At 44.5% G+C, this 24,446-nt stretch overlaps 1 protein-coding gene across 7 annotated transcripts in view; it reads right to left on the reverse strand.

The window, feature by feature from the left end:
* Nucleotides 1-433: 433 nt before the first annotated feature.
* Nucleotides 434-24,446, reverse strand: part of Map3k3 (mitogen-activated protein kinase kinase kinase 3) — a 69,020-nt gene continuing 45,007 nt past the window's right edge. For 5 of the 7 annotated variants that reach the window (XM_005328194.2, XM_005328193.5, XM_078041891.1 and 2 more), the window contains 10 exons: nt 14,811-14,944; nt 11,374-11,447; nt 8,662-8,729; nt 8,376-8,468; nt 7,601-7,792; nt 6,926-7,074; nt 6,168-6,299; nt 5,542-5,671; nt 5,000-5,177; nt 434-3,127 (listed from right to left, as the gene is read on the reverse strand). In XM_005328194.2, coding sequence (XP_005328251.1) covers nt 2,899-3,127; nt 5,000-5,177; nt 5,542-5,671; nt 6,168-6,299; nt 6,926-7,074; nt 7,601-7,792; nt 8,376-8,468; nt 8,662-8,729; nt 11,374-11,447; nt 14,811-14,944 — 1,379 coding nt within the window. In that variant the 3' untranslated portion in view covers nt 434-2,898. The remainder of the gene's footprint in view (nt 3,128-4,999; nt 5,178-5,541; nt 5,672-6,167; nt 6,300-6,925; nt 7,075-7,600; nt 7,793-8,375; nt 8,469-8,661; nt 8,730-11,373; nt 11,448-14,810; nt 14,945-24,446) is intronic. The other 2 variants (XM_021728403.3, XM_021728402.3) reach the window with 1 other exon arrangement.

The following is a 24,446-nucleotide window of genomic DNA, read 5'->3' on the forward strand; positions in this document are numbered from 1 at the left end:
ACAAGGACAGTCTCTGCTCAAAGTTAAGCAACAGCAGCAGCTGAGCCAAGGAGAGATGTTGGAGGTGGTTTCTGATAATGCCCTGCAGGATGGGTCCAAGGAGAGCCTCAAAAGACGACCTTATTAGATGCCATGAGGGTCCCAGGAACTAAGCCACTGGTGATGTTTAGGTCAGAAAGGCCAACAGTGCCTCAGTAAATTGGCCCTAATTTACCACTTTCAGGAGAGGTCCTAAAAAGGGAGAGGGAGTGGAGGAAGGAGGGCACACTGAGGTAACATAACAGTGGTACCTAACCAAGTCATGCCAAGGCCCCTCTTCTTGGCATCAAGTTCTCTCCTGCTTGAGGAACCTTGTTACTAGGTGCCATCCCCAGCCCCTCCCAGGCATACACCTACTACCCCCAACCAAAAGCACCGCACAGGACCCCCCTGGTGTAAATGATCCCTTTTATTGTAAGTAATGCGTGACACTGGCCTGGCTTTGCACTGCAAGCCCTCAGTCAAGATACAGTCAAATAACTATGGCTGCAGGTTCTTCTGCACAATCCACAATTCAGACACAGACACAGAGCTGGGAGGGCAAGAGGGGCAGAAGGGTGGCAGCACGCGAACTGGCCCAGCCCTGGCCCTTATGTGTGGGGTTGGGCAAACATACCCCATGGAATGGTGAGAAAATGGTAGCATGGCCCCTTGCCATGGCAAGCCTGGGGCTGCAAGGAAACTGCCCTCCAGAACTTTGGGGCCCAGGCCATCCTAGAGTCCCAGAATTTTTAATCTTGATTAGTAAATAATAAAAAAAATAAATTAAAATTAAGCAACAGCTTGGTCCTGAGGATGCTGATCCAGCATGTCCACAGTTTTTGGCACAAAAGTCGGTCTTTTTTGATTTGGGGGGAGTGCAGGGTTTGGTTGGCTTGTTTTAAAATTTTATTTTAAAAATAATCCCTGTGAGGTAAGACCCCAGGGGTAGGGCTCTGTAGGAGCCTGAACCTGGGTCATGCAGAGTAGCAGAGTCGTCTCACTTAGTCTCATCAGTGGCACCATGCTCTATTTCCTCTTGGGAAATGGGGACTGGGGACAGGGTATGGGCCAAGGAGTGCTACAGCCATCAGGATGGAGTCCTGGAGAGGCCGAGCTGCCTCTTGGCAGCTTTGGTCAAGTTGAGGGGCCAGTCCCCACCCTGGGCAAGGGCCGAGGTAGAGGCAGGAGCATGTGTGCTCACTGGCCTCAGAGGGCAGTGATGGGTAGAAGGTGGCCTGACAGAGGCCCCAGGGGAAAAGGGATGGAAGGGGGCCCAGGCCCAATTGGCACCGTGCAACACACATTCTGCAAAACCAGCTGCTTTCATTTTCTCTTCTCTCTCTTGAGGCGTCCATCACCTGTAACAGTCTAGAATTGATATATAAAAACCATCAAATATGATCTGAGATATAAATTAACAAGTACAAGGCCTCACATTACATGATGTGAAAAGGCTAAAAACAGCGATAGAAACTACATTCATAAAAGTGCATCGTCAACATACAACGAAGGCTTTGGCTTGTTCTGTGCCCGCGGGGTAGTGGGCATGGCTGGCAGTGAGCTGCCTGGCGCTAATCCCCAGCTCCCTGGAGATGCCCATCCGCGGGCACTAGCTTTTTTTTTTTTTTCTTTCTTTTATGATAACTCCCAAGGAAACTGGGTGTTGGGAGGGAGGAGCTCTAGCAATAGGCACATTTTGGAGGGGAGGGGCCGGAAGAAAGGACCAGCGCCCAGGCTGAGGTAAATATGGCCAACTCTAAGCTGCTTGGAGATACTGGCTCCCCACTGCCATTCCTCCCTCAGGGGAGGAACAAGAAGGGAAAGAGGCTGAGTCCTCACAGGGATGGGCAAGGCTAAGGAAGAACAGAGCTGGTAGTTTTGGACACTGCTGGTTGCAGCACATGGGCTTTCCCTTCTACTAGATGGAGTGGGCTTGGCCTGGCAGGGACATGACTGACAGGCAGAGACAACCCCTGGGCTCTCCTGAACATCCTTGCTGGGCCCACCGAGTTGTCCACCTTCCTCTCTGCTTCAGTGAGGAAACATGCCAGGCCAGAAGCACAAAGGTCATCCCATCAACTCTTTAGAATCCAGCCCAAAGCCCAAGCTCACACAGGGATACTCAGAACCCAGAGGGCACAGTCTCCAGTTTAGAAACTGGATACAGCATAAGAGTGACTCCAACTTGTAAAACAGAGACAATTGCATTGACAAAACTGGGTCTCCCCCCTCAGTGGGGGCAGCCATGTCTCAGGCTCCTGCTTGGGGGTGCAGAGTCATGGGGGCAGGCAGGATATGTTCCTCCTTCCCTGAATAAGGCAGCATAACATTTGCTTCATTCATCTTTGGTAAAGACTAGGACTGGCAAAACTGACTTGGGCCTCTGTCTTCCCTCATTTGTGGGACACTGGGCTTTACCTCAGGCTTGAGTGGGCTCATCCAGCCCAGAGACACCCTGGTGATCTCCAGACATTGGGAGGAGAAACAAAATAACACTCTGAATGAAAATAACACTATTCATACCCTTGAGTCAGTCCTGTACCCCCCACCCCAGGCTTCCCAGTCAACGGCAGTGTCAGGACAACCCCAAGGGCAGGGCCCGCAGCTGCCTTACACACTTTCCCAGCCCCTTCCCTCCACACTGAGCTTAAGACACTGGAGCTCTTGGGTCTGGCAGGCTGGTGGCTCCCAGTCCTTGAGGCTACAGCCATCCCATCCTAGCTGAGCCCCATTGGCAGAAGGGGCACAGACAAACGCTGGCTGGATTGCAGCTCCAAGGTCCACAGCCTGGTCTGGGAGAAGCAGCAACTTCACTGCGCCCCACAGCAGCCCCTGCCTGTGCAGCACGGGGCAGCCGGCAGCAGTGGCCTTAAGAGCTCAGTATACGAGCTGTGCAAAGTGGTGTGTGAGCAGCTCCTCAGCTGAAGGTCTCTGATGAGCCTCCACAAAAATGCGCCTCAAGAAGTCCCGGCCATGTTCAGAGATGTGGGAAGGCAGCTGAGGGTTGGTGGGCTGGGTGGCAATCTTGAAAATAGCGGCCATAGCTTCATACTCTGCCCAAGGTGGCTTCTCTGTCAGCATTTCCACCACTGTGCAGCCCAGGCTCCTGGAGAGAGAATCTCACGTCACCCCTTGGCCAATTCTAGGCTCCCAGCTGCCTCACCCAATTTGTGAAAGGAGGTGCCTTCCTCAGATCACACTGAAGTGCAGGATGTGCTGAGCTGAGGAATGAGACTCCTTGAATCCCAAGACCAGAAAACTTTGAAACACTCTTTGCTCTTATCCATACGGGCCTCATCAACCTGCACAAATCACTCACCTGGGTACTTACTTCTTCAGACTGGAGAAAAAGGAACCACTGGGCACTGACAGAGCTCCAAGTGGGCTGGGAATGTGTGCTAGAATGCTTGCCTTGCACGTGGGAGATTCTGGGTTCCATCCCCAGCACCATACACACACAAAACCCAAAACCTCCAAGATAATTATATTAATTTCCTATTGCTGCTGTAACAAATTATCACAAACTTAGTGGCATAACTACAACACATACTTATTATCATCCAGTTCTGGAGATCATCAATCTAAAATTAGTCTCCCCAGACTAGAGTTAAGGCATTCATTAGCAGGGCTTGTTCCTTCTGGAGGCTTTTGAGGAGATAATTCATTTCCTCACCTTTCCAGCTTCTAAAGAAGGCCCCCTGCACTTCTCTTTTTCTTTGTGTTTGTGTAAGTGCATGCACGCATGCGTGTATACCCTCAGATCAACCTGAGTCTTGTGCTCTCCAAGCATGTGCTGTATTTTATAATGAGCTACACTCTAGCCCCACCTGTGTTTCTTGGCTCAAGTACCTGCGTGGCTTACTCCAGCCTTGTGTTTTCATTGTCACACTTCCTATTTCCCACTCTGACCTCCTGCCTCCCTCTTTATTTTTAATTTTTGTAGTGCTGGGGATCAAACCCAGAGTTTTGCACATGCTAGGCAAGTGTTCTACCACTAAACTACATCCCCAGCCCTTTAGTTTTTGAGATGGGGTTTCGCCAAGTTATCCAGGTTTTCCTGGCCCTTTAAAAAATTTTTTTTGTTGTTTGTTTTTGATACAGGATCTTGCTAAATTGCCCAGACTATTTTCTTTTTCTTTTTTTTTTTTTAAAAAGAGAGAGTGAGAGAGGGAGAGAGAGAGAATTTTTTAACATTTATTTTTTAGTTATCGTCGGACACAACATCTTTGTTTGTATGTGGTGCTGAGGATCGAACCCGGGCTGCACGCATGCCAGGCGAGCGCGCTACAGCTTGAGCCGCATCCCCAGCCCTGCCCAGACTATTTTTGATCCTTCTGCCTTATCCTCCCCAGTAGCTAGAGTTATGGGAGTGTGTCACTGCACCAACTGAACCCCCTTTTATAAGGACTCTTGTGATTATGCCAGGCCCACCTGGGTAATCCAGGATAACCCCTCCATCTCAAAGTTAACAGCTGCAAAGACCTGCTACCATATAAGGTAACATTTACTGATTCTAGGGATCAGGACATGGGGGGGGGCATTGTTAAGCCCACTACAATAACTATTCAAGAAAAGTTCTTGTGACTTCTAGGTCCTTTCTGAAAATAGAAATAAACTCAGGCAAAGGCAAGTCCATCTGAGCACTAGGAGAAAGGGCATAAGTCTGCTTTTGTTTAGAGACAGATTTACGTCTTCAGAGTGGATTCTGCTTCTCAAGGGGTTTAGCAAACCCAAGGATACTTTTTCCATGGCTTAAATTCCTAGCACTAACAAGATTTGTTATTTGGAATTAAAACACACCCTATTTGTGCTACTGCAAACACCACCACCGCTGCATACAAGGAGCCTAGCCTATGGGTGCACCAGTCAGCAAAAGGCAGGCCCTCCTTTCACACGCAAGGTTCCCCAAATCATTTCCAATTCAGAGCGACTACAGCCCAGGCAGGGAAACAGAGTCCTGGTATGTCCCAGCACTCACCACACATCTGCTTTCCTTCCATAGCCCTCGCCGCTGATGACCTCGGGGCTCATCCAGTAGGGAGTGCCAGTGACTGAACGCATGCCGGTCCCTGACATGCAAATGGTCTGCAGGCGTTTGCTGGCCCCAAAGTCCCCAAGCTTCACATTCCCAGCAGAGTCTCGGAGGATGTTGGCTCCTAAAGCATGGAAGAGCAGAAACTACCACCTTGGCCCCCCCTTCTATTTTCTATCATCCTCCCTCCAGGTCACAGAGAGCTATGGAGGGTGGGAGCTACACTGAATTTGACATGAGCTGCACAGGGCACACAGGGAAGGGAAGCCTCAAACTTACAGTGTGAAGTCACAGGTCTTTGTGGTCAACATTCACACTGGATTAGAGTATTTCCCCAAATTGTTCAACCGTTCTTCATATTAATCCCACACGGCTGGGGAAGCAACTGGGGGTCCCACTTTATAGAAAGTTCAAAATGGTTCAGTGTTGGCCCACCCAGTCACTAAATGGTAGACTTGAAGACTCCATTCAGCCTAAGCCCTGCTCACCCTTGATGTCCCGGTGAACAATCATGTTGCTATGCAGGTAGGACATGCCCTCCAGGATCTGCCGGGTATACTTGCGGGTCACACTCTCCGTCAGAGCTCCATAGGCCTTCAACTGGTCTTTCACTGAGCCCTAGCAGTCACAAGGAGTCACAGGGAGTCCCCTCAGGGGATGGCTGTGGGAGGGGGCAAGGCTATTTCCTGGCCCCAGGCACTGTAGCAAAGCAGTTATTCATCCAAGCTCCATCTGTGATATGCTGGGCACTTTGCCAGGAGCTGCCAGGCAGCTTGGAGAAAAACATAAATAACAATCCTTCCTTCAAGCAATGGATGACCCACATGCAGAAGAAGGGACCTTTGCTGCAGGTGAAGTCTGTGCTTACTGGACAAGAACTAGACCTCATGCGCCAACCTTGGGTTAGGCTAGGCTAGGACATTTCTCACCTGACACCTTTACTATAGCCACAGGTAAGGTTCTCCTGAATCCAGGTCCTGCCATAACCTTACCTAGCTCCCCCGAACCTCTGGAGCCCCAGGAGGTCAGACCCAAGTCAAAAGTGACCCCCCAAGGCCTCACCCCAGATCAGGCTCCTTTTTGTGAGAGATTCATATGTCCAAGGCACACATACCCCTGGCATGTACTCCATGAAGATGGTCAGAGTCTTCTCGGCACGGTCCCGCAGGCAGCCATAGTACTGCACAATGCGCTCATGCTGCAAGTTCTTCAGCAACTGGATCTCACACTCTAGGGCACTCACCTCCTAGGGAAGGGCCAGTGGTCACCCAGGCACTTAGGGGATTGGGTGTGCCTGCCTGGGATGCACTCAGCTTGCCCTAGACTGTGCTTCACAGGGATCTGCCTTGGGAACTTCATATGGAGAAAAGAGGGCCTGTTCGCTGTCTGACTCTTGGCCACAATGCCGGCCAGTCCTTGGGATATGGCACTCCCAGGCCTGGAGGAAGGCAGACAGGGAGAAGGAAGGAGGGGTTGTGGGGGATTAGTTAAGGTAGCTATTGTATTTGCCTATTCAAACTGAGGTGTCAGTCACATGATTTCTCCTTTAGAGCTGGCCCAAGTAAGTGGAGAAAGGTACTTGGGGAGTGGGGACAGGGAGTACTCTTTCTAGCGATGATTATCACCTCTGTTTGGATTGCATGGGACTATGAGATGGCCTTAGATCCTCCCCGAGGGGCTTGGTGCTCCTTGGACCATCAACTCTTCACCCCATAGTTAGGACCAGGGTGGATAGCAAGACAGCTTGGGAGGAAGAGTGATGGGGGAGGCAACCTATAGCACCTGGAGCTATTAATCTGTGCAGTACAAGACAGGCACTTATATTGAAAGAGTTCTGGAGAACTGGAGGTCAGAGAATGGGAAAGGCAGTACCTTGCTTGTCTCAGGACTGTCTGGGTCAAACTGGACCTGCTTAGAAGCAAGTTCTCGTCCTGTGTCCACATCGTAGCACAAATAGACCCTGCCAAAGGCACCCTGGCCCAGGAGCTTCCCCCGACGCCAATTGATGGGGGCACTAGGAGCTACAAGAGAACATTGGAAAAGACTGTTATATTATGCACATTCTTTATGGAGACCCTCCTTGTTCTCCAGCCACTTGATCATGAAACCTCTGGCTTAGGTTCCCCCATGCCCAGCACCATCACCTCTTTCAGTACCCCATCTGAAGTAGACCCAGAGCCCTCATCAAAGGGAGCTTAAGATCAGAGTCCTGGGAAACAGAGGACTTGCTAAACTCATAGTCAAATGGTCTTCTGCATGACTTTCAAAACTCCCAAATACCTTACTACATCAGGGATTAAGAGCATGCTTTTCAATTTAAACATGGAAAAACTAAAGGCTGGAGATTAATAGCTTGTCTCACAGCAGTGGAGTCAGGCCTAAGATCCAGGGTATGCTGCTCTCTCCGAGGATGTCCCTGTGGGGAGAGGATGGGCCAGAGCAGCAGCATGCTGAGCCTAAACACCCTAGTGGCCTGGCTGTCCTCCCAACCCTGAAGCTTGTCTGAGCACCCTTGACAGTCTTCTTCTAGCCAGGGACATTCCTCACACTTAGTTGGCACACTCCTCTCCTGAACAGAGAGGGCATTCTCGCTGTCTGCACTCCGTAGTCGTCCACGAGGGTCCAGGTATTGCACAGCCAGACCCATGTTCTCGCCATTCGTGCTTAGGGAGCGGCTGGAGGGCACTAGGGTGAACAGGTTGCCTTGATGACGCCGTATTCGGGGAAATGTTCTTCTGCCTAAAAAGATAAGGGGCCAGAGTAGAGCAAGTCAGACCTCTGGCCACAAGACAGAATGTGCAGACCAGCTAGAAGTGATAGACAACACTGGCTTGGGTCTATCCTGTCTGCCCTTCCACTTGACTCATGCCAGAAAGACTGCTGTCCCAAGCACCTTGAGAATCAAGACAAAAGCAGAAATAAAGAAGTAGCCAGGTTCAGGGAGCCATGGCCATAGGGAGTGGGGACAGGGACTGATAAGGCCAATCCCCAGCACAAGTCTCTTTTCTCCTCAGCATCCTACTCCGACCCCCTCTTCCACAGCTCCGCTGTGTCATTGGAGAGACGGCACTCCAGAGTACACCATGGATAAAAAGACGGAGCTCCTAGCAGCAGCTACTTAGTTTGAAAATGCAATACTCCTTATCTGGTTATTTTCTGTCTCTCTTGACTCAAGACTAAGGCACAATTTCCAAGGTTAATGGAAAACACAGATCCTGGAGTACCCAGGTCCCACCCACTAGTGGTGGCTTTTCCAAAGCAGAGCATTAAGCATGGTCTTTTGTGAGGCAGCCAGCAGAGGGCAGCATGGAGGCACACTCACCATCATTGTAGTCCTTGTGGTGCACAGACACGTGGTAGCGCCGGGGATAGGTTCCGCCTTTGACCCCTTTGTCATAGAGCTGGGTTTCCCGATCTAAGTAAAACAAGGGAGTCACTGGCTTTTGGGCAGGTCAATGTGAGTGAGCCACTTAAGTCCCAGGTCATTCAAGACCCTAGAGCAGTAAGCCCAGGCAAATTTGTCTACACAGTTTTGGCTTCCCAACTCAGAACTCTCTGGACCCACAAAGACTCCCTTGCTTTGCTAACCCAGGCTCTGTGGAATTTACCTGAGTACTCCTGTCTGTTGTCTGGGAAGCTTTGGGCTCGGGACATTCGTGATTTCCGGAAGGATGGGCTAGAGAGAGCAAAAAGGAATCACAAAATAGACCTCAGTGTACTTCCAGTGCAGCTCAGAAGGCAGAAGAGAAGTCAAGGGCATCTAAATCATCTCTTCTTCAAAGTGCCTCCCATGTGCACAGGTGTGGAAAGAGGAACTGGAGGGAAGTAGCCCTTTCCTTAGTCTAGTCCCCTGCTTTCTCCACCCTTCACTTGTCAGAGGCCCAAATGTGACAGGACCCTGGGTGGTAAATGACAGTCCTGCTGAGCCCCACCTTGGCTGCATGCCCCTTTACTTTACCTTCTTGGCCTTTTTCCCCAACTATGTAACAGGTGAAGAGCTGCAAGAGAATCCCTGGCCCAAGCAGTAACAAAGATAACAACAGCATAGTTTACAGAGAGTGAGCTTTTTCTTATTTAACCCTCATAACTCTGCAAGGTAGGCAATGTGTCTTCGCAGACCCCCTACTGGTTTAAGTATGAACATTCTTATTTATTTCCCCAAGGATACAGCTAGGAAACAACAGAGCTAGACTTCAAATCCACATCTGTGACTCCAAAGTCTGTGTTCCTGCAGTTATACCAAGCATCTTCCTTTCAATTAGTCATTACTATCCTATTCTAGAGAGAGGGACACTGAGGAACTAAGAAGTTAACGTACTTATTTGAAGCTACTGAAATATCTGCTGGAGCTGGGACTGGATATAGGTCTATCTGGCTCCATGTCTGCCCTTTCCTAAATCCCAAAAAGGGAAGACAAGAGCTCTGAACTCGGGTCAGGCCAGACCTCAGTGAAGTCAGTTCAGATCACTGGGTTTCATTCACAAGGAAAAAACAAAGTAAAAAAATAAGGTTGGAAGAAATACCCAAAACCAGGGAAGTGGGTAAATTCAGCTATCTTTCCCAGCATCCACCTGAATAACCCTTTCCCTGACTGATAAGCAAGTACCTTTTGAAAGGGTCAGAGGTCAGAACTTTCAAGACAGTGACTTGGGGGCTGCCTTCTTCTTCCCAAGACCTTCCCCAGACCTTCTGTCCTCTCTTCCTATCCCAAAGCTCAGAAGATAGTCCAAAGTCAGAGTCAGTCCCTGTCCTGGCAGAGCCCTCAACCAGTGAGGACTCCTAGCACTTTACTTGTGCCTTCTTGCTACCCTGATTGGAAAGCAAGCCCCAATCAAGGATATATATTGGAATCAACACATATCTATGACTACATTCTGGGACATCTAGAGGAAGATCACACTTATCAGTGCTCAGGTCAAATCTGGCCACAGTCAGAAGATCAGTACACACATAAACAATTAATCAGATACACACACAAAAAAAAAAACTAAACTTGTTGCTCTCCATTTTTTTTGAAAAATTTTTAAGTTGTAGATGGACACAATACCTTTACTTTTACTTATTTATTTATTTTTAAGTGGTGCTGAGGAATGAACCCAGTGCCTCACACATGCTAGATGAGCACTCTACCACTGAGCCACAATCCCAACCATTGCTCCTTAGCTTCTAACCATAACCCTAAACCCAATCAGAGGTGGCCAAAACAAGGCTGAGATAAGGGAGCAGTGGGATCAGTGCTGGGGCCAGCTCTAAAGAGCCATGTTCTATATAAAGGAGAACACATTTCCTCCTAGAATGTAAGAACAGAATTCCATACATGGGAGGAGGCCTAAGTATTGTTTTTCAATTATCATATCCCTGTTTCTTATTCCACCAGAAACATTTGGACAAAAAAATTTTAAAATGAAAGTAAACCCATGGATGAGAATTTCGTTTTTTCCCCCCAAACTTCAATAGCCCATTGTTTCTCAGTCTAGATTACAATAAAGACCCCAAATGCCCAAGAGCAGCAAGTATTATGAGTCAAATCAAAACATGTAGAGCACTCAAAACAACACAACAAGCACTTAATAAATGAACTGATATTTTATAGGCTATTTTATTATGCAAATATATTTTATATTCATTTTATTATGCAAGCAAAACATTCTCAAGGTGTTTGGGAAACTAAGGAGAGGGCTTCCCTAGATGCATGCTGTTTTAACCCTGGGCCTGGGACTGGGATTGTGGCTCAGTGATAGAGTGTTTGCCTAGCAGGTGTGAGGCACTGGGTTTGATTCTCAGCACACATATAAATAAATAAAGGTCCATCAACAACTAATAAAATATTTAAAACAAAACAAACAAAAAAAAACAACACTGGGCCTGTCAATCTGTGGCTGGATCATAGATGCACACTAGCGAACATTACTTCTTCAACCCATCAGTTCAAAAAATGCTTATGCATTGGTCAGGTGTGGTGGCACATGTCTATAATCCCAGAGACTTCGGAGGCTGAGGCAGGACCGCAAACTTGAGGCCAGTTGCAGCAATTTGGCGAGGGCCTAAGAAACTTAGTGATCCCCTATCTCAAAATATTAAATAAATAAACCTAGGCACTGGGTTCAATCGTTAGCACTGCGTAATATTAAACATATAATAAAGTTTTCTGTCCATCTGCTACTACAAAAAAAAAAAAAAAAGAGCTGGGGATGTAGCTGGCTCAGTGATTAAGTGGCTCTGTGTTCAATCCCCAGGACCACCCCCCCCAAAAAAAAAGAAAGAAGGAAAAAATTTAAGAAGCCCATCTAATAACACTCAAGCTACCCACAGCCCCATACCTGTCTGCTGACCTGTCCAAGGATTGGCAGCTTCCTGATAAGGAATTTTCAGCACTGCTCAGGGGATCCAGCATCTGTAAGGCAAGTCATACAATAAAACCATAGTCCCAACCCTAATCCCAGCCAGCCAGGTGACCCAGGCTTTATGACCCAGTTGAGGCCAGCACATGGTCTTTTTGTTTAAATATGAAAGTGCCCTTGTTTCCCCATACAGTAGGAAGAATGGTTAGTAAGGTACCATTCTCCCCTGTAGTCTGAAAGGCAAGTTTCCAGGAGGGAGAAAAATGCTTGGCTGGCATCCCAAGGAGTCTTGCCAGGAGGGCAAAGCAGAGACGCAGCTTCTCTAGTTGGCACTTTCTTGGCTTATCAACACTGGTGCCTGGCACTGGAGATGGTACTACCCTGCAGAGGCTTCCAGTGAGTTTGGGTGGGACCCCAATGCTTCTGTTTACACTCTATAATTCATAATTTACGAAAACAAGCATTGCTTCATTTCACAGATGAGCACTGTAGCCAAAGAAAGGTTAGGAGACTTGTCTAAAGTCATAAAACTAGTCCATGCAAAGCTGGTACCAGAATACAATCTCCCAGCTCCTAGTTCCAATACAGAGTTAATAGACGTCTACATAGATTGAAGTATTTCTCTGGACCCTGATCTAATGCAGTTACAAAAAACCTTCACAATAGTTCACCCCCCCAACTAATCTCGTGAAGGTCCTCCCCTTCATTTTCTCTTTACAGAGCGGAGGTGGCTATGGGGTCTTCAATTTCACAGTATAGTCATTCCCTGACATCCACTGGAGATTGGTTCCAGGTTCCCATTTAAATCTGAGGATCCTCAAGTCCCTTTACAAAAGATGGCACAGTATTAGCATATTATCCATATATATATACTCCTACGTACTTTCAATCATCTCTAGATTATGTATAATATTTAATACAATGTAAATACTCCATAAATAATTGTTATACTGTATTGTTTAGGGAATGACAAGAAAAAAGAAAAGTCCATGCTGGTCCCAGTGGCACCTGCCTCTAATCCCAGTGACTTGGGAAGCTGAGGCAGGAGGATTACAATTTTGAGGCCAGCTTTAGCATCTTAGTGAGACCCTGTCTCAAAAAAAAAAAAAAAAAAAAAAATAGAGCTATCCACAGTACCAAGAAAGAAAGAAAGAAAAGTCTCTATATAATAAGTACAGACAGAATATACTCATTGTGTAGTTGGTTGAATCTGTTCCATGTCTATAGACATGGAATCCACAGAGGTAGAGGACTGACTATATGCATTACCTGAGCTCCAAAGTTAAACTTCACACAGGGAAGAAAATATTAGAATTATGAGAATTCAATAACATAAGATTTTACATAATTTGTTTCCAAATGAAATCTCTTTTCCCATTTCATACTAGGGTCCATTCCCACCCATAATTTCAAATGTTTTAGGTCATATTATCATATATGATTTTAAAAAATCTGCCTATCAAGACAAATTAACTGCAAAGTAAAATTACAAATTTGGCCAGGATACAAGATTTCCCAAAGTGGGAAAGAACTGCTCCAAATCCAGCAAGTGTATATTTGGTAAAGTTTGATCAAGTAACCGAAAAGAGAAAATGGATGAGTAAAACAACACAGCAAGTGTGATGGAGAAATATACCAAAGGTTCAAGAGGCCTTGAGAAAAACTGCTGAGTCCCATGAATGTTTTTGCAACAATGACCCTAATTATGATAGTGCTACAGAAGTCAAAGGGGAAGTGAAGGAAGTTACATTGTGCTAGCTAACTTCTGTCAGAAAAATTAAGCCAAAAAATTAACATGAATCATGCTTTGTTCATTCTAAAAATCGGCAAATAGATGCAACTGTTACCTAAATCTGATTAAAGAAAAAACAAAATAAACTTATCTTAGTTTCACTTTTTAAGAAAGTCCCAATGGGATATTTTTTTCACTATATACTATGCTGTTTTGGTCCCTGTGAAGTAGATTTATCTTGAATGGCCTGTTACTAGAAGCAATTTGCTTTGGCTAAAGGGGTGGGAACTGGGGGTAGGACCTTGATAGTCTCCAGCAGCCTCTTTCTAAAAGTCTGTAATCAATAAGAGTCAAATTCTCCTATGTTTTCCATGGGGAAAGACAGAAACAGAGGCAATGGAGCTTGTTGGCAATCTCTGGAATTTCATACTCAGTCACCTCTAAGAACAGCAGGTGTGCAGAAGAAAAATGGTTAGAGAAATGGGGCAGTTAGTAAAATGCCTAGGAAAAATCTGCAGCTAAAGGCATTCCAAGTCACTGTTCCAAACATGAATTTATCTAGCAGGCAGGAGTAGAGAAGGGAGAAGAGTATAAAGGGCTTCTCATAGACTATACAGTCTCTTTTCTTAAAGAAAGAAAAGTTACAGGAATTGTTGCTGTAAAATTCTACATGTGATGGTACTGGCCCTTCTGTTGGACATTTTACCCTTAAGAAATTTCCCCTTCTCTTGGGGCTGGGGGTGTGGCTCAAGCGGTAGCGCGCTCGCCTGGCATGCGTGCGGCCGGGGTTCGATCCTCAGCACCACATACCAACAAGGATGTTGTGTCCGCTGAGAACTAAAAAATAAATATTAAAAAAATTCTCTCTCTCTCTCTCCTCTCTCACTCTCTCTTTAAAAAAAAAAAAAAAAAAAAAGAAATTTCCCCTTCTCAAACCAAATTCCAGAAACTTATAAAAGCAGATCTTTCTCTTTGTAATTAAAGCAAGCTCATTTAAAAGACCAGAATGAAGCCAGAGATCTCACCCTTGCTGAGTTCACTAAGTCCCATTGCCATTTTCATCAAGTAAGCCCCAAGATTAAAAAGCCAGTCATTAAAATGGTTAAACCATCATAGTGGACAAACCCCCAAAGTGACCAATGAGTCACAACTGACCCAAGGAAACTAAAGCAATAAAAGTATATGTCATTTAAAGATTTTAAGTTTGCTGGAATTTGTTATTTTGTTATAGGTAACTAACACAGCTATTTATCTTCACAGAAGGTCACTCTTAATCAATCCTAAAAGGTGATCTGGATATAGTTTACTTTCTACCTTTCATCAAGATATAGCAAAACTAAAACACAGCTAATGAAAAACTGTGTGGAAATGAAGATAGGCATTGTAAAGATCATCGTAAATAGCAAAGTGGTGTAATATAAGGGGATTGCGAGAGGACTGCAGAAGAGGGAAACTGTCAAGTACTCACCCAAGACCAAGGGTAGGTAGTTTAAACTTCATTTTTGGCAAGAATTAATATTTGGCTCCTAGAAAGGAATAACTAATATTTGGGAAAGCCTGATTTATAAAAGAGTTATTGGGTGGGATTCAAGTCCCTGCGGTATACACTGTGCCCACTGAGTACCCCTGGTCATAACCTTGGTCTAACACAGTCCATGGGCATACCCTGGGCCCCCATACTCACGCACTGCTCGCTGGTCTCTGGGATGAATTCTCCTTCACTGTTGATGCTGGTGTAGGATCCCTGTCGGGCAATGTGCTGCTGCCGCTCAGGCACATAGCCAGGGGGAGGTGAGCTTCGGCCAGGGTTTTGAGAGCCTAGAGCATAGAAACAAGGCTTTTAACAACAGAGCGTAGGACTTGTGGCTCAAGAGGAGCAGGCATGGGACCAGTTTGAGATACTGAGACCTAGAGGTCAGGGCTGTGACTTGGGTTATGGCACCAAAGCCCAGCATGCTCCAGCTCCCCAAGGCAAAGTCCTTCCTAATAGGAAGCAAGCAGGGTGTGGTGGTGTATGTCCATCATCTCACCTACTTGAGAGGCTGAGGCAGGAGGATGGCAAGTCCCAGGCTAGCCTTGGCAACCTGATGAGACCCCGTCTCAAAATTTAAAAAAAAAAAAAAAAGGCTGGGGATGTAGCTCAGTGGTAGAGTGCTCCTGGGTTCAATCCCCAATACAAAAAACAAAAACAAACAAACAAAAAAAAGGAGCATACGCTAGAACATACATTAACTAAGAACCTTAGAACAAAACATAAACCAGAATAAACCCTGGGAAATCATTTTGAGTTGACAATCAGACCAGCTTTGTATTTTCTCTTATTCATGTATATGACTATTCCTTTATAATGCCATACCTCTCTCTCTCCCTATAGAGCACCAAAACAATTTCCTCTCATTCTGCAAAGAACCTAGAAAAAGGAATGATACAGTAGTTTCCCATATGTCTGTTCATATATGGTTGGGGCATATATTTTAAGACCCCCCAGTAAGATATCTGATGCCTTGGATAGTACTAAACCTGACATATACCGTGTTTTTTCCTAGATGTATATATATGCATGATAAAGTTCAACTTATAATCAGCCATGGTAAGAGGTTAATAATAATAATAAAATAAAACTATTATAATAATAGTCTAACAAAACTGCCAATGTCACTACTCTGGTACTTTGAAACCATTATTAAATAAGGGTTATTATTTGGGCTGGGATTGTGGCTCAGCGGTAGTGCACTCCCCTAGCATGGGCAGGACCTGGGTTCGATCCTCAGCACCATATAAAAATAAAGGCATTGTGTTGTGTCCATCTACACCTAAAAAATAAGTAAATAAATATTTAAAAAACAAATAAGGGTTATTTGGAACACAAGCAATGTTAAAATGTAATAGTTATAAGTAACTAACAGGTAGCATATGAACAAAGGGAAGATTCATACCCCAGGCAGAAAAATGCAAGGTTTTATCTCATTACTCAGAATGGTGTGCAAATTAAAGCTTATAAATTGCATATTTCTTGAATTCTCCACTTAATATTTTCTGACTACAACTGACTAGTGATAAAAAAAATTGTGGAAAACAAAACTGTGGTCTACTGTACATCAGCTTAATTCTCTTGAGCTTTGTTTGGGTCCCAGCAGCACTTTTGGGTTGGGATCCAGGGAAAGGTAACTGGATATACCTAGGCATCTCCTTCTCCTGCCCTATTCCCCAGGTCTGTGGCTCCCCTTACTTGTTCTATATCTGTATCAGGTAAGAAGGCCCCCTGACATTCTGGCCAGCAGCAAGGGGCTGCCTATTTCAGATCTACCACTTCTATCCTTCCTAACTACTATGAATAATCATATTATCTTAATGTTTTACTTTCTGTTGGACATTCATAGTAATTACTTCATTTGATTTTCAACATCCATATAACAGAGGTTTGGGGAACATTTTCAGAGTCAGGCACTCTGCATAGTACTTTTACATTTGTTACTTGTCTTAATCCTTGCAATAATCCTGAAACATAAGCATTTGCTTTACTTAACAGAGGAGGCAGCTGAACTCAGAGAGCTTTACATTTCTTAGGAAAATATAAATAATTTTAGGAAGCAGAAATCATTCCTATTTTACAGGTGAGAGGACACAAAGCCAATGTGTGTGGACTTACATCAGCTTGTAAGATGGAATAGTTTATCATTCAAATATCACAGAATGACAAGTGTATAGACATGCTTTAGAAATCATTGAGCAATGTTCTGTCATAAGGGATTTGAGTCTGGGAAATCAATTTCTCTACCCCTAGCCTTTTCTGATTGACTCTCTGTTTTCAATAATCAGAGGAGACAAAAGTGAGACTAGAATTTTGCAATTTTTTTCTTTTTTTAATTTTTTTTTAAAAAGAGAGAGAGAGAATTTTAATATTTATTTTTTAGTTTTCGGCGAACACAACATCTTTGTTTGTATGTGGTGCTGAGGATCAAACCCAGGCCGCATGCATGCCAGGCGAGCACGCTACCGCTTGAGCCACATCCCCAGCCCCAATTTTTTCTTTTTCTAAGATCACCAAGCAGGTAACAAATTTATCCAGTCATATAGAAAACCTGAATCAAAACAGTCCTCCCCATATCCTTCCCCATATTCATATCTTATACTCCTTACCTCTCCCCCATAACTCAGCAATTCCGACACTGGGAATAGCCGAAGTTAAAATCCTCAATGAAGCAGGCTACTTTCCTCAGTGACCGGTTTCTCCAGTCTAGTTCAGAGCTATAGCACTAGGTTTCCTGAAATGGAGCTGCAGGCAAGATGTTCTGTGGGCATGGCTAAGGAAGAGAGAACAAGTATGGTAGCCTGGAGACTTGGGGAAGAATCTAACTCATTCTACTCTGAAAGTGGGGGAACAGCCAATACCAACTCCCTCCTTTCTTGATAGAAATCAGTTTCAGAAGGAAAATTTGGGATATACAGAGCACAGGCTGTGCTCTGGAAGGAGAGGTGGTATATCTCCTGCAGAAGATGCTAATAAGTCCAGCTAGGCTCTTTGAACATCCTGGAGGGGAGAGTGGGCCTAACAAACTGCTGGGGCTCAACAAAATTCCCTGAGTCAGGTAGGCTCCTTTTACTATCCCAAGGGCCCTCATAAGGGAAAAAGAATGGTGCAGAGGGTTGCTCTTTGAGACAGCATCTAAGAAGCTTAATCCGTTCATCAAGAGACTGACTCCTTTATTATTCTATATGATATCAGTTGATCAGACCTATAGCTTATTCAATTATGCAGAAGACACTTGATAAATTTGTCATCAAGAATACTTCCGGTCTGGGGTTGTAGCTCAGTGGTAGAGTGCTTGCCTTGCATGTGTGAGGCACTGGGTTCAATTCTCAACAAAATAAATCAATAAAATAAAGTTATTGTGTCCCCCTACAACTAAAAAAATAAAGAAAAAAAATAATTCCAATTGAGCCTGGGCGTGATGGTGAACACGTATAATCCCAGAGACTCAGAAGGCTGAGTCAGGAGAACTGCAAGTTCAAGGACAGCCTCAGCAACTTAGAGAGATCCTGACTCAAAATAAAAGATAAAAAGGGCAGAGGATGTGGCTCAGTGATTAAGCACCCTTGGGTTCAATCGCCTTTACCAAAAACACAAACAAACAAACAAAACTTCCAACTCTTTCTTGGAGGCATCAATCCAAGGATGTATATTGGGCAGGAAGGCTAACATAAGGCCCTCAATAATCTGACTTCCTCACCTGACTTCACCGCAGCTGCCAGAAACATTTCTCCAAAAATAGGAACTCAACATGTCATCACAGGTTAGAGGCCACCAGTTCCGAGGTAAAGCAGTACCTGAACCATTCCTATCACATGATCTCAAACAGCCCAATGAAGTGTGTCTGTTCATGATTTCTTAAGCCCAGGCAGAAATTCAAGCAGCTCTGAGTATAAATTTAGGGATGTTGAGATGTGAACCAACAGAGCAATGAAATCAGGCTAGGCAATTCTCTTCTCTCTCGACACTCTGTTATCTCTCATTTAACTCTTACAACACCCCTGCAGCAGAGGTGTATGACTATCACCTACACTGCATGGAAGGAGAACCTGAGACCCAAAGTCATATAGTGACTTAACAGTGGGATTGTGGCTAGAAACCAGGCTTTGTGACTCCCAAAGCAGGTCAGCCAAGGTAATTTTGAGACATTCATTTCCAAAAAGGGCAGGCATGCTGCTTAATATAGGAGCAAAAGGCAAAACTTTTCCTGGAAGTGCCCCCCATGAGGATGGATATCCCTTACATGGGGAAATGTGATAGTCTTCTGCAGGCACAGGAGAGGCTTGTGTGGGGATTTCTTTTCTTTTTTCACAGACTTAGGATGGAACCAGGACCTCATGCATGTTAGGCAGGCACTCTACCATTAAGCCACACTCCCAGCCCTTTTTGAAATTATTTATTTCCCAGAACTGTGGATAGAACCCAGGGACATTTTACCACTGAGCTATATCCTTAGTCCTTTTAATTTTTTTTTTTTTTATTTTGAGGCAGGATGGTCTTGAACTTGCAATCCTCCTGCCTCAGCCTTCAGAATCACTGGGATTATAGGCATGTGCCATCGTGTATGGCTTCCTTTATAATTTTTTTGATAACAGGGATTGAACCAGGGCACTTAACCACTGGCCACATCTCCAACTCTTTTTGAGACAGGGTCTCAGTAAGTTGCTTAGGGCCTCCCTAAATTGCTGAGGCTAGTCTCAAACTCGCGACCCTCCTGCCTCAATCTCCTTAGTCACTGGGACCAAAGGATGTGCCACAAAGCCCAACAAGTGTGGGAATTTCTTGACAGTACAGGAGAAACACAGTGACATGTTTTATATAGCTCAGATCCAAAGTTATTTTGTCCATGTTCATTCATGAGGAGGGGGTCAGGGATACAAAATGCCATGTGGCAAATAGAGAACCCAGAGGCAAAGACACACAATGGAGGGGAGGGGAAATCTGGACCAAGTAAAAGAAAATGCCTGCACTTCCCAAGTGGCCCAGATGTCAAAGACCAAAATACCTGGCCACTTCCCTCACCACTGTATCACAAAATTCCAGTGTAACCATGAAAAAAGGATGGTTTTCTTAAGCTTTGTTTGTCATGTCCCAAAACACAGAACATTTAATCTTGCTAATATTTGTGCCCAATTCTTGCTTTTGGCAGTAGATAACATTTTGGTAGTCTCCAAGTTCGGTGGCAATTCAGTCCATATGTTGGTAACATATGTCAGTAGTAGAGGCAACCCTAAGGTAAGAAAGTTGTATCAAAGAAAGTCTAAGCTTTGGGATTACGTGAACTTGGCTTTGCTAACCTATTAGCTGACTGATTTAAACTCTCATCTTAAATTTTCTCATCTGAAAAAATGGAGAGAAGTATCTATGATTTGGGGAAGTCATAAATGTGGTGGCATATGTAACCTATATGACACCATCTCATAGTAGGAACTCGGCCGAATCTCATTTATTTCCTTTAACTTATATAGCAGGTATGAGTTACACTCTAGATCCATTCTGTCTAGTATCTCTTCCTGCTCTTCAAAAGCTATTTAGCTAGTTATATTTCTAAAACTCCTTTTAGGTTCAGCCAAACAAATACACTTGTGTGAGATTTAGAGGCTTCCTGTCATTCCTACTGTTTGTGGACACAGTTACAGAAGTGCAGGGATCCCTGTGTATGTATGTGGTATGGACCAGAACCAAGAGGCACGTGCTTCTGGACTGGTGGCTTTCCAATTATAGAAGAAAGAGAAGCTCTGTGGTGCATTGGAATCTAGAGCTTGTTTCTTTCACTCTCCCAATGGTCCATTCCATGAGCAGAATGTGCACTAAATCTCTTTTGCCTAAAATGGATACTTTTTTGTGCAACTGAATCCTGATCAATGTGTTCTGGAGTGAAAAGATATTATATATTTCACCTAGAACAAATAATAAACATCTCCTGAAAGGGACTGATTAAAGAGAAAGAAAAACTCTTATTGATGAAACCTCAGACATTGGTCCAAACTATCCCTAAACAGGATGAATTTCCCCATCTGTTACAGAGTGTCTGGGGTGAGACCTCCCTGAGATCAAACATTCAGCATCCTCCTCATACCTATCCCCTCCTTCACAAGCTCCTCTGAACTATCTTCTGGTTTTGCAGGTGGGATGGAAGTAGCCCATGCAAGGGCAACAAAGAAATAGGAGAGGGAAAAGAGCAAAGGTTTTCTAAGCTTTTACTTCCAGCCAGAGACTTTCACTTTTTCCAATCCACACGATGGCCTGCAGAGAGCCAGCCTTATTATCTGATGGGCAACACGCCAGGGGCTATTGTGATTAGGCCCACGGCCTGGAGCAGGAAAGGGAAGTCTCCCCAAACCAATGGCTATCAGAGGAAGCGAATGGAAAAACCAGGAGTTGGCAGAACTGCTTCAGGGTATTTTCAGTTTTGTTTTTATCTTCATTTCAGAAATTGGGAGCCTACAAGATACACAACAAGTAGTTGAGAACAAGTGGGACAGGGAACTGAACAAGGCCAGGATATTGGGCTAAGTGCTGTTGATGGTCATATATTTACCAGTAATGACAGTGAGCTGGATGGCAGAAGAGTCTGTTGTGCAAAGCACAGCTCGTTCAATAGATCTCAGGAGGCAAGCACAGGCAGGGGGAGAGGAACAGGTTCTCTAGGCCATGCTTCCCTGGCATTCTACCCTGATCTTGCTGTTCTAGCTTCATCAGGTTATTTATACTAAGGGGCCCATCTTAGCACTGGCTGAAGCAGAAGGGCACAGGAGTAGTCCTCAGTCCAGAGTGTCTCACAGCTTCCCCTGAAAGCATTCTATACATAAGGAGAAGAAATGGGGGTTAGGCTGCTAGCTGTCTGAATTCTTGATGGGGTATGCTACTCTCTGCTAGCCTCCTTATTCAGAGAAGCAGAATCAGATAACTATGCCCCCCCCCCCAAGGTAGGATATGGATGATTCTTTTGCTTGGGCTCTAAGCTGAAATTCAGGCTCTTGGATTCTGGCCCTTTTCAAAGGAGAACAGGAAGGAGTCAGGAAGTTGCCTCCACAGGGAGTTCTAGGGCTTTGGGTCAGTGTTAATGTGTAGGTCAGGTCATTGCAAGTACAAGAAATATTTCTAAGTCTTTTTTTTTCTCTTGAGGGATAAATGATATAGGGAGGGTAATTAAATCTTATTTTTTAAAATTTTTTAATTTTTTGCTTTCTCAATAGAAATTGTAACAAAGCCAGGCATGGTGGTACATACCTGTAATCTCAGTGACTTTTGAGGCTGAGGCAGGAGGATTTCAAGTTCGAGACCAGCCTCAGAGAGGCCTTAAGCAACTCAGTGAGACTCTGTTTCTTTTTTCTTTTTTTTTTTTTTAAGAAGCCAGGTGTGGTGGTGCACACCTATAATCTCAGCAGCTCAGGAGACTGAAGCAGGAGGATTTTGAATTCAAAGCCAGTTTCGGCAATGGCGAGATGGTAAGCAACTCAATGAGACCCTGTCTCTAAATAAAATACAAAAATGGACTGGGGATGTGCCCCAGTGGTTAAATGTCCCTGGGTTCAATCCCCGGTACTCAAAAAAAATATGTTTATTTATTTATTTATTTTTAAAGGGACTGAGGACTGGGGCTGGGGCTTGGGCTCAGTGGTACAGTGTGAGGCCCTGGGTTCGATCCTCAGTACCAAATAAAAATAAAAAATAAAGGTACTGTGTCCACCTACAACTGAAAAATAGATTTTTTTTTTTTTAAAGATGTGGCTCATTGGTTAGGATGTGGTTCAGTGATTAAGTGTCCCTGGGTTCAAGTCCCAGTACCAAAAAAAAAAAAAAAAAAAAAAAGAATGAAAATTGTAACCAGCCAGGCGCAGTAAAGCATGCCTATAATCCCAGTGGTTTAGGAGGCTGAGGCAAGAGGATAACAAGTTCAAAGCCAGACTCAGCAACTTAATGAAGTCCTAAGCAACTTAGCAAGACCCTGTCTCTAAATATAAAATTTAAAAAGGGCTGAAGGTGTGGCTCAGTGGTTAAGTGTCCCTGGATTTGATCCCCAATAACCACCCACACACACACAAAAAAAAAAAAGAAAAAGAAATTGTAACCAATATTTCTCCAAATACTCACCCTGGACTATGCTGTGCAGAACAGTGCTTCTAAACATTTTCATCCCACAAGACCCTGAGAACATCTGTGTATTTCAACTTTCAATATTCCCATTTTATTTATTTATTTTATTTTTTTTTAGATGTTGATGAACCTTTGTTTTATTCATTTATTTATATGCGGTGCAGAGAATCGAACCCAGTGCCTCACACATGCTAGGCAAGTGCTCTGCCACTAAGCTACAACCTCAGCCCCCCATTTTATTAAGTTGCTATCACCACTAACCATCTACTATGGCAGCAGAATTTATAATGAAAAAGAGAAAAAAACCTTTGGCAGTGAAGGAGATTGACCATTTTCTTTTCGTATGTATAAATGCCACTTTTGCAGTTTGACTTCTACCCTCTCAAACCTGTCCTAAGACTGGAAGTTGGTACTACACACAGGGCTCTAGCTCTCCACTGCCCAGCCGTCACTATAATAAGTTATCCCACACTGTCAGCAATCCTTTTCTCCCTTTGCTTCATTATTTCCTCCTCTTCCCTCTGAATCAGAGGCTTTTCTCCTTCTTGCCAAGGCACCACTACATTCTTCCTGGACTGCGATCCCCCTCTGCAGGATCCAGCTTACCCACAGTCTCTTCACATTGGCTTTCCCCTTTCCAGCCATCTTTACTCTCCCTTCACAAACTGCTCAGATCTCTAGCCTGATAATATTTTAGCTGCTCCCTAAGCTATTAGCCCACCTCTATTTTTCTGTTACTACCCAACTTCTTTTAATTTTTTAATATTTATTTTTTAGTTTTCGGCGGACACAACATCTTTATTTGTATGCGGTGCTGAGGATAGAACCCAGGCCATACGCATGCTAGGCGAGCGTGCTACCGCTTGAGCCACATCCCCAGTCCCAACTACCCAACTTCTTGAAAAGACTGATTACCTCCACTCATTTTAGGGGTTGCTGTTTGGCTTGCCTCAACTTGGGATAAAGTGACAAGAAAAAGAGAAAGATGGTGTATGAATAAGCAATGGCACTTAATGAGATACACTATGAAAAACAGGAGTCAGAATACCCAGGGACAAGTCCTTTAATTCTAGCCTGGCTACATGGCTTAAGAGCACCACTCAACTTCATGGAAGAATGCTGCTTCAGCTTGGCTTCAAAGATGGTAGAATTTCTATATGCAAAGACAGGAAGGACATCTTCACATAGGGAAGGAAATTCCATTCATCTGTCTGCCAATATCTCCACACACAATCTTTAATAAAGAAATAAGTTTTATTTATTTTTTAAATTTTTTATTATTTTTTGTTGTTGTTGATAGATCTTTATTTTATTTATTTTTATGTGGTGTTGAGGATTGAACCCAGTGTCTCACACATGCTAAGCAAGCACTCTATCACTGTGCTACAACCCCAGCCTTTAATTTTATTTTGAGACAGGGTTTCACTAAGTTGCTGAGGCTGGCTTTGAACTGCAATTATCATGCCTCAGCCTCCAGAATTGCTGGGATTACTGACATGCACCAACAACCCAGCCTGTTTTTTGTTTGTTTTTAGCATGAACTAGTTTAACAGATTGGCTTTTAAAAAGTAGAACTCAAGGGCTGGGGATGTGGCTCAAGCGGTAGCGCGCTCGCCTGGCGTGCGTGTGGCCCGGGTTCGATCCTCAGCACCACATACCAACAAAGATGTTGTGTCCACTGAGAACTGA

The sequence above is a fragment of the Ictidomys tridecemlineatus genome, chromosome 3 (assembly GCF_052094955.1).
Source record: "Ictidomys tridecemlineatus isolate mIctTri1 chromosome 3, mIctTri1.hap1, whole genome shotgun sequence".
Taxonomy (NCBI): domain Eukaryota; kingdom Metazoa; phylum Chordata; class Mammalia; order Rodentia; family Sciuridae; genus Ictidomys; species Ictidomys tridecemlineatus.